At 46.5% G+C, this 10,000-nt stretch overlaps 1 protein-coding gene across 1 annotated transcript in view; it reads right to left on the bottom strand.

The window, feature by feature from the left end:
• rsph9 (radial spoke head component 9) overlaps positions 1-9,308 on the bottom strand; it is a gene marked incomplete at both ends in the record, with an annotated part of 12,756 nt that extends 3,448 nt beyond the window's left edge. The window contains 5 exons of the mRNA XM_083789933.1: positions 1,036-1,165; positions 4,205-4,387; positions 4,562-4,816; positions 5,061-5,232; positions 9,082-9,308. Of these exons, the coding sequence (XP_083646059.1) occupies positions 1,036-1,165; positions 4,205-4,387; positions 4,562-4,816; positions 5,061-5,232; positions 9,082-9,308 (967 nt within the window). The remainder of the gene's footprint in view (positions 1-1,035; positions 1,166-4,204; positions 4,388-4,561; positions 4,817-5,060; positions 5,233-9,081) is intronic.
• Between the last annotated feature and the right edge of the window lie 692 nt (positions 9,309-10,000).

Genomic DNA, 10,000 nt, shown 5'->3' on the forward strand with positions numbered 1-10,000 from the left:
TACCGGTGAAGCTGCGGTTGATTTGGACCAAACCGCGGGGGTGTTATTTATTTACCGGTGAAGCTGCGGTTGGTTTGGTACCAAACCGCCGGGTGTTATTTATTTACCGGTGAAGCTGCGGTTGGTTTGAACCAAACCGCGGGGTGTTATTTATTTACCGGTGAAGCTGCGGTTGGTTTGGACCAAACCGTGGGGGTGTTATTTATTTACCGGTGAAGCTGCGGTTGGTTTGGTACCAAACCGTGGGGTGTTATTTATTTACCGGTGAAGCTGCGGTTGGTTTGGACCAAACCGCGGGGGTGTTATTTATTTACCGGTGAAGCTGCGGTTGGTTTGGTACCAAACTGCGGGGTGTTATTTATTTACCGGTGAAGCTGCGGTTGGTTTGGACCAAACCGCGGGGTGTTATTTATTTACCGGTGAAGCTGCGGTTGGTTTGGACCAAACCGCGGGGTGTTATTTATTTACTGGTGAAGCTGCGGTTGGTTTGGACCAAACCGCGGGGGTGTTATTTATTTACCGGTGAAGCTGCGGTTGGTTTGGTACCAAACCGTGGGGTGTTATTTATTTACCGGTGAAGCTGCGGTTGGTTTGGACCAAACCGCGGGGTGTTATTTATTTACCGGTGAAGCTGCGGTTGGTTTGGTACCAAACCGTGGGGTGTTATTTATTTACCGGTGAAGCTGGGTTGGTTTGGACCAAACCGTGGGGTGTTATTTATTTACCGGTGAAGCTGCGGTTGGTTTGGACCAAACCGCGGGGGTGTTATTTATTTACAGGTGAAGCTGCGGTTGGTTTGGACCAAACCGCGGGGGTGTTATTTATTTACCGGTGAAGCTGCGGTTGGTTTGGTACCAAACCGTGGGGTGTTATTTATTTACCGGTGAAGCTGCGGTTGGTTTGGACCAAACCGCGGGGTGTTATTTATTTACCGGTGAAGCTGCGGTTGGTTTGGACCAAACCGCGGGGTGTTATTTATTTACCGGTGAAGCTGCGGTTGGTTTGGTACCAAACCGTGGGGTGTTATTTATTTACCGGTGAAGCTGCGGTTGGTTTGGACCAAACCGTGGGCGTTCTGGATGAAGGCCCCTCGGGGCACCACGGACGCCTCGGCATCGATCTGGTGCACCGTCACCGCCAGCCTGACCTCCTCCTTGACCTTGACCTGTGGGCGAGGAAGACGAGGACATTACACCTCATTGACCTTGACCTGTGGGCGAGGAAGACGAGGACATTACACCTCATTGACCTTGACCTGTGGGCGAGGAAGAGGACATTACACCTCATTGACCTTGACCTGTGGGCGAGGAAGAGGACATTACACCTCATTGACCTTGACCTGTGGGCGAGGAAGACGAGGACATTACACCTCATTGACCTTGACCTGTGGGCGAGGAAGAGGACATTACACCTCATTGACCTTGACCTGTGGGCGAGGAAGAGGACATTACACCTCATTGACCTTGACCTGTGGGCGAGGAAGACGAGGACATTACACCTCATTGACCTTGACCTGTGGGCGAGGAAGAGGACATTACACCTCATTGACCTTGACCTGTGGGCGAGGAAGAGGACATTACACCTCATTGACCTTGACCTGTGGGCGAGGAAGACGAGGACATTACACCTCATTGACCTTGACCTGTGACCTGTGGGCGAGGAAGAGGACGACATTACACCTCATTGACCTTGACCTGTGGGCGAGGAAGAGGAGAACATTACACCTCATTGACCTTGACCTGTGGGCGAGGAAGACGAGGACATTACACCTCATTGACCTTGACCTGTGGGCGAGGAAGACGAGGACATTACACCTCATTGACCTTGACCTGTGGGCGAGGAAGAGGACATTACACCTCATTGACCTTGACCTGTGGGCGAGGAAGACGAGGACATTACACCTCATTGACCTTGACCTGTGGGCGAGGAAGACGAGGACATTACACCTCATTGACCTTGACCTCTGGGCGAGGAAGACGAGGACATTACACCTCATTGACCTTGACCTGTGGGCGAGGAAGACGAGGACATTACACCTCATTGACCTTGACCTGTGGGCGAGGAAGAGGAGAACATTACCCCTCCTCCTGACCTTGACCTGTGGGCGAGGAAGAGGACGACTTTACACCTCATTGACCTTGACCTGTGGGCGAGGAAGAGGAGGACATTACACCTCATTGACCTTGACCTGTGGGCGAGGAAGAGGACGACTTTACACCTCATTGACCTTGACCTGTGGGCGAGGAAGACGAGGACATTACACCTCATTGACCTTGACCTGTGGGCGAGGAAGACGAGGACATTACACCTCATTGACCTTGACCTGTGGGCGAGGAAGACGAGGACATTACACCTCATTGACCTTGACCTGTGGGCGAGGAAGACATTACACCTCATTGACCTTGACCTGTGGGCGAGGAAGAGGAGAACATTACCCCTCCTCCTGACCTTGACATGTGGGCGAGGAAGAGGACGACTTTACACCTCATTGACCTTGACCTGTGGGCGAGGAAGAGGACGACTTTACACCTCATTGACCTTGACCTGTGGGCGAGGAAGACATTACCCCTCCTCCTTGACCTTGAACTGTGGGTGAGGAAGAGGAGTACATTACGCCCCATTGACCTTGACCTCTGGGCGAGGACGAGGGGGACATTACACCTCCTCCTGAGAGTGAGAAGGAAAACCTCCATGCACAGAGTCTCACAACACCAGAAGCAGCTCCACTGATCTCAGTCCAGATAAAGTCCATAGCGCGGCACCGAGTGCCACGCTATGGACTTTATTTTTCAAATAGTTGTAGGTCTGCTATTTCTGAAAGATCGTGAGTGAACACGAGTGAATATTTTAACTCTAATCTTTGCTTCTGGGGGGGAGGGGGGAGGGGGTGTCCCATGGAACAACACATTTGCAGATGGGGTGTGGAGGCATGTTACATATAATGTTTGGGGTCCTTGACATGAAATATTGAGCACCACTGATACAGATACAGGATTTTGAAGACATTTTTTAAATGTCAGGCCTAAAACCCATCTTTACTGTCTTTTAAGCCATTCTGACCTGAGATCAGATTCTAAAAATGTCTTCTATGTCAGTCGCTCTTCGATTTTTCAAAAATAGCAGACCTACAAGCTCGTAGCGCGCCGGCGCGCTATGAGCTTGTAGATCTGCTATTTTTCAATAGCTAAAGCATAACATGATGCTAACACCGAAAGGGTTTCCCGTTCAGAATGGATTAACCGTGGCTGAGACCTTCTGATTGGATTTGTGTTCTTCTGTGTTTTAGCTACAGTGAATGTACAGTATAGTTTATTTTTTGTACAGCACTTTGTCAGTCTTGCGTTGTAAAATGTGATATTATAAATAATAATATAAAGTGGATTAGATTGGATCACAATGGAATGTTTAGCAGATCTACAAGCTCTAAACGCGTCGCTGTGCGCCTCGTCTCCAGCTTGTAGATCTGATATTTCTGGTGCTTTTGTGTGTGCAGCCGCTGCAGTAAACTAAAGTATAGGACGTGAACCCATTCTGACCTGAGATCAGATTCTAAAAATGTCTTCTACATCCTGACAGTTTTTCATTCTGACCTGAGATCAGATCCTAAAAATGTTCTTCTACATCCTGACAGTTTTCCATTCTGACCTGAGATCAGATTCTACAAATGTCTTCTACATCCTGACAGTTTTCCATTCTGACCTGAGATCAGATTCTAAAAATGTCTTCTACATCCTGACAGTTTTCCATTCTGACCTGAGATCAGATTCTAAAAATGTCTTCTACATCCTGACAGTTTTCCATTCTGACCTGAGATCAGATTCTAAAAATGTCTTCTACATCCTGACAGTTTTCATTCTGACCTGAGATCAGATTCTAAAAAATATCTTCCACATCCTGACAGTTTTCCATTCTGACCTGAGATCAGATTCTAAAAAATATCTTCCACATCCTGACAGTTGTCTGAAAAAGCTATGTTTCTATGTCAGTCGTTCTTCGATTTTTCAAAAATAGCAGACCTACGAGCTTGTAGATCTGCTATTTTTCAATAGCTAAAGCATAACATAATGCTAACACCAAAAGGGGTTCCCGTTCAGAATGGGTTAAATCGGGTTTCCTGGCCGACGACAAACCAAGGACTGTTGAAAGAGGGAACGGGAAGTTCTTCCCGTCAACGAGGACATTGTTTAACGTTTGGGGGACTCACCGTGACCTCCTGGTCGTCTGCAGCGTCGCCCCCTGCTGTCCTGGGGGTCTCCATAACGTTTGGGGGACTCACCGTGACCTCCTGGTCGTCTGCAGCGTCGCCCCCTGCTGTCCCGGGGGTCTCTATAACGTTGGGGGACTCACCGTGACCTCCTGGTCCTCTGCAGCGTCGCCCCCTGCTGTCCTGGGGGTCTCCATAACGTTTGGGGACTCACCGTGACCTCCTGGTCCTCTGCAGCGTCGCCCCCTGCTGTCCTGGGGGTCTCCATAACGTTTGGGGGACTCACCGTGACCTCCTGGTCCTCTGCAGCGTCGCCCCCTGCTGTCCTGGGGGTCTCCATAACGTTTGGGGACTCACCGTGACCTCCTGGTCGTCTGCAGCGTCGCCCCCTGCTGTCCTGGGGGTCTCCATAACGTTTGGGGGACTCACCGTGACCTCCTGGTCCTCTGCAGCGTCGCCCCCTGCTGTCCTGGGGGTCTCCATAACGTTTGGGGGACTCACCGTGACCTCCTGGTCCTCTGCAGCGTCGCCCCCTGCTGTCCTGGGGGTCTCTATAACGTTTGGGGACTCACCGTGACCTCCTGGTCCTCTGCAGCGTCGCCCCCTGCTGTCCTGGGGGTCTCCATAACGTTTGGGGACTCACCGTGACCTCCTGGTCCTCTGCAGCGTCGCCCCCTGCTGTCCTGGGGGTCTCTATAACGTTTGGGGACTCACCGTGACCTCCTGGTCCTCTGCAGCGTCGCCCCCTGCTGTCCTGGGGGTCTCTATAACGTTTGGGGACTCACCGTGACCTCCTGGTCGTCTGCAGCGTCGCCCCCTGCTGTCCTGGGGGTCTCTATAACGTTTGGGGACTCACCGTGACCTCCTGGTCGTCTGCAGCGTCGCCCCCTGCTGTCCTGGGGGTCTCCATGAGGGTCTCGTAGGAGTGGGAGGGGTCTCCGGTGAAGCGGCCCCTCGCCGCCCGGCCCACCGCGTCCGCCAACGCCTCCGTGGCGGGCGGGAGAAGGTGCCAGTCCACGCAGTTGAAGCTGGGGGACGCGCACGCACGCACACGCACATGCACACACACACACACACACACAGAAACAGGACAGTCAGCGCATCAGCACGGATGTAGCCTCGGAGACCCAGGCGTTTCATTTCCATCACGGTGAGGGGAGGTGAGGAGGGGGATATCGTTTGGGGATAAAGTTTGCGCGCTTCTATCTGTTACTTCTCTGACACAGAGCAGTTCAAACAGACTTCTTTCTATCTGTTACTTCTCTGACACAGAGCAGTTCAAACAGACTTCTATCTGTTACTTCTCTGACACAGAGCAGTTCAAACAGACTTCTATCTGTTACTTCTCTGACACAGAGCAGTTCAAACAGACTTCTATCTGTTACTTCTCTGACACAGAGCAGTTCAAACAGACTTCTATCTGTTACTTCTCTGACACAGAGCAGTTCAAACAGACTTCTATCTGTTACTTCTCTGACACAGAGCAGTTCAAACAGACTTCTATCTGTTATACTTCTCTGACACAGAGCAGTTCAAACAGACTTCTATCTGTTACTTATCTGACACAGAGCAGTTCAAACAGACTTCTATCTGTTACTTCTCTGACACAGAGCAGTTCAAACAGACTTCTATCTGTTATACTTCTCTGACACAGAGCAGTTCAAACAGACTTCTATCTGTTATACTTCTCTGACACAGAGCAGTTCAAACAGACTTCTATCTGTTACTTCTCTGACACAGAGCAGTTCAAACAGACTTCTATCTGTTACTTCTCTGACACAGAGCAGTTCAAACAGACTTCTATCTGTTACTTCTCTGACACAGAGCAGTTCAAACAGACTTCTATCTGTTACTTCTCTGACACAGAGCAGTTCAAACAGACTTCTATCTGTTACTTCTCTGACACAGAGCAGTTCAAACAGACTTCTATCTGTTATACTTCTCTGACACAGAGCAGTTCAAACAGACTTCTATCTGTTATACTTCTCTGACACAGAGCAGTTCAAACAGACTTCTATCTGTTATACTTCTCTGACACAGAGCAGTTCAAACAGACTTCTATCTGTTATACTTCTCTGACACAGAGCAGTTCAAACAGACTTCACATTCAGCCAGTCAACAGTGGGACATCGCGCGCTGAGAGCCACATGTATGCTGCGGTTGGTTTTTAATTAAGGGCGCGTTCTGAATGCAACGCAAACTAATAGGCGGGGTGCGCTCCGGTGCGTTATACGCAAAGGGAAAGAATGACTTCTGTCCGTGACAATAATCAATGCTACAGTTTGAAATCTGTACACACGCACACATAGAGCAAAACAAATATGGGGATTTTTATTTATTTTTTCAACTTTCGACTTCTCCTAATCTGAATCGACTCGTATTAATGAAGTCGATAAATCGATAAATCGATTTTTGATGAATGCCCTAACACACACACACACACACACACACACACACACACACACACACACACACACACACACACACACACACACACACACACACACACACACACACACACACACACACACACACACACTTTTGTATTATAATACTGAGGGCATCGAAATTGTACGACTGTAAATGTATTTTTATATTATTATTTTTTCTCCATATTTGGATAGTATACCGAGAGAAAGACGGGGAGTGATATCTATCTATCTATCAGGGGGGGGGGGGGGGGGGCACCGGGGGCCCCCGGGGGTCACATGCCCACCTTCACTTAATGCGGCCCTCAGGTTAATATCAGAATACTGATATAGTATTGATTTCAGCTGTTTACAATTCCAAACCCGCTTTAATTACTTCATGACTAGTATTAAAAAATGACTATAGTATTAAAATGTGTCTTTGTGTCCAATGTAGTTATGTTAACAGTTCATAAAGTTAACATCACTACAACTAAATGCATTTGAAATCCAATAAAGAGGTTACTTTTCAGGATTCCAATTAACAAAATGGAAAACAAAATTAATAAATCAGGATTTCAATTCAAATATAGCTAAAATAGCATATCGGCTATTTTTGCTACGACAGTAATATGCAATGTGGCCCCTCTGGAGTGAGTGTGGAACTATAGTGGCCCTCTGGAGTGAGTGTGGAACTATAGTGGCCCTCTGGAGTGAGTGTGGAACTATAGTGACCCTCTGGAGTGAGTGTGGAACTATAGTGGCCATCTGGAGTGAGTGTGGAACTATAGTGGCCCTCTCCATTGTCAAAGTTGCCCATGTAGAGAGTCTTGGTGTCTATATATCAGTGTTGTTTTTGTCGACTAAAACTAAGACGAAAAATGTTCGTCGACTACCTTTTCTCACTGACTAAAACTAAATAAAAACTAACCTATAATGACTAAAACTAAGACTAAATATACTGACAATTTCGTCAACAAATAAAAACTAGACTAAAATGTGAGGAAGGGACTAGTGGACAAGAGATCCAGTTTTATGCTGGGTTGCATGCTGAAAATAGCAGATATACAATCTCACAACGCGTCGTACAAATGCAACCAAAGTGTAAAATATGTCATTACAACGACATCAAGGCCTGTCAACTAAATCAACTGTAGTTTTAGTCGACTAAAATGACATTTAGTCGACTAAAAGTAGACTAAACACTAGAACATTACAGGCGACTAAAATGTGACTAAAACTAAGTGAAAACTATTCAAGAGACTATATGACTAAAACTAAAAAATAGAAATTTGCTGCCAAAAACAACACTGCTATATATCCTCACCTATAGAGGCTGGTGGTGTCTGTATATATATATATATATATATATATATATATATATATATATATATATATACATATCTCCTCACCTATACAGGCTGGTGGTGTGTGTGTGTGTATATATATATATATATATATATATATACATATCTCCTCACCTATACAGGCTGGTGGTGTGTGTATATATATATATATATATATATATATCTATCTCCTCACCTATACAGGCTGGTGGTGTGTGTATATATATATATATATATATATATATCTATCTCCTCACCTATACAGGCTGGTGGTGTATATATATATATATATATATATATATATATATATATATATATATATATATATATATATATATATATATATATATATATCTATCTCCTCACCTATAGAGGCTGGTGGTGTGTATATATATATATATATGTATATATATATATATATATATATATATATATTGTGGGGTGTCGCTAGGCAACCACCCGCCAGGTAAGCCTAAGAGCCCAGACAGCCAGTGGGGAGGAGGCAGAGCACGGCCAAGGGGGACACGCCCACTCGGCCTCGTCATCGGCCAGACTTACTACCCAGCCTATCTGTTGGCTCAAGGCCAAGTGCACCTATTGGCCCAAGGCCAAGTGCACTCGCCCACGCCAGGCTAAAAGGGAAGCGATGTCTGCCCCTGCTCTCATTTCCCCACTGACAGCTGACAGGGACAGTTCGGAGATGCCTGGCGGTAAGCGACACCTCACCCTCTCACACCACACCAGACATATACCTTATACCTGAACACTGAAACTAAAACGCCTGTTCTCCTCCTGTAGGTAACCCGCTACCCCGGACGAATGAACAGCGATGACACTTCCTCCTCCCCGGGAGAGTATTGACAGCCCCTGTCAAAACCCGGGGACAGAGTGATATAGTAGGCTACTAGTGGCGCACTATAAGCCCGGTAGGGAAGCGATCCCTACCCAAACCCCGCCAGAGAAGAGGCAGAGCTTTTTGTTATAATTGACATTTGAGTTATACCTTTGACGCCACGCACGGAAAAGTGCATCTGAATATAATAAACGGCCGTGCCGGCCCAGTTTGAACACTGCCTGGTTTTGGTGTCCGCTCAGTATCCACAATATATATATATATCCTCACCTATAGAGGCTGGTGCTGGGGGCCATCTCGTCCGGGCCCTTCCCCTGAGCGATGTAGTAGTCGGCCTTCAGCCCGTGGACCTTCCCCCAGAACAGGACCCGGCTGAAGGCGTAGTTCTTCCTCAGGAGGACCATGGAGGTCTGGAGGGCGGCCCGGTGCTCAGGGGTCACCGTGGGACCCCCGCCCGACACCAGGTCCAGGGAATAGGACAGAGAGCGGGCGTCCATGAGGAGACTGGACTGCACGGCGTTGATCTGGGCAGCAGATTAACGGTTTGGGTCTTGTGTACTTCTTAGTCTTAGTCTTATGAATAGCATGCGATTGTAGTCCTATATATAGGCCTATACTTATTATCCTGACATTGTTTAGTTTTAGTCTAGTCTTATAGTCGACTAAATATCAAAATATTCTAGTCTTCTAATCTAGTCTTAATTGCTTATTATCCTGAAATTGTTTAGTTTTAGTCTAGTCTTAGTCGGCTAAATATCAAAATATTCTAGTCTATAGTCTTCTAATCTAGTCTTAATTACTTATTCTCCTGAATTTGTTTAGTTTTAGTCTAGTCTTAGTCGACTAAATATCAAAATATTCTAGTCTAGTCTTCTAATCTATAGTCTTAATTATTCTTATTTAGGAATAAATAAAGTCTTACTTAATTATGTCTTAGTTATTTTTGCCAGGAACAAATGTTTAGTCTTATAGTATATTTTGAATAACACACCATTTAGTTTTAGTCCCATTTAGTCTTCTGAAACTGATTACTCTCGTCTTAGTCGACTAAATGTCGATAACCTTAGTTTTTTTAGTCTTAGTCTTATAGTCTTAACCAAATGAAGTGAACATACCAGCTGACGATAACCTTAGTTGTTTTAGTCTTAGTCTTAGTCTTAGTCTTAACCAAATGAAGTGAACATACCAG

The sequence above is a fragment of the Protomyctophum parallelum genome (genome assembly GCF_964188405.1).
Source record: "Protomyctophum parallelum genome assembly, chromosome: 19".
Classification (NCBI taxonomy): domain Eukaryota; kingdom Metazoa; phylum Chordata; class Actinopteri; order Myctophiformes; family Myctophidae; genus Protomyctophum; species Protomyctophum parallelum.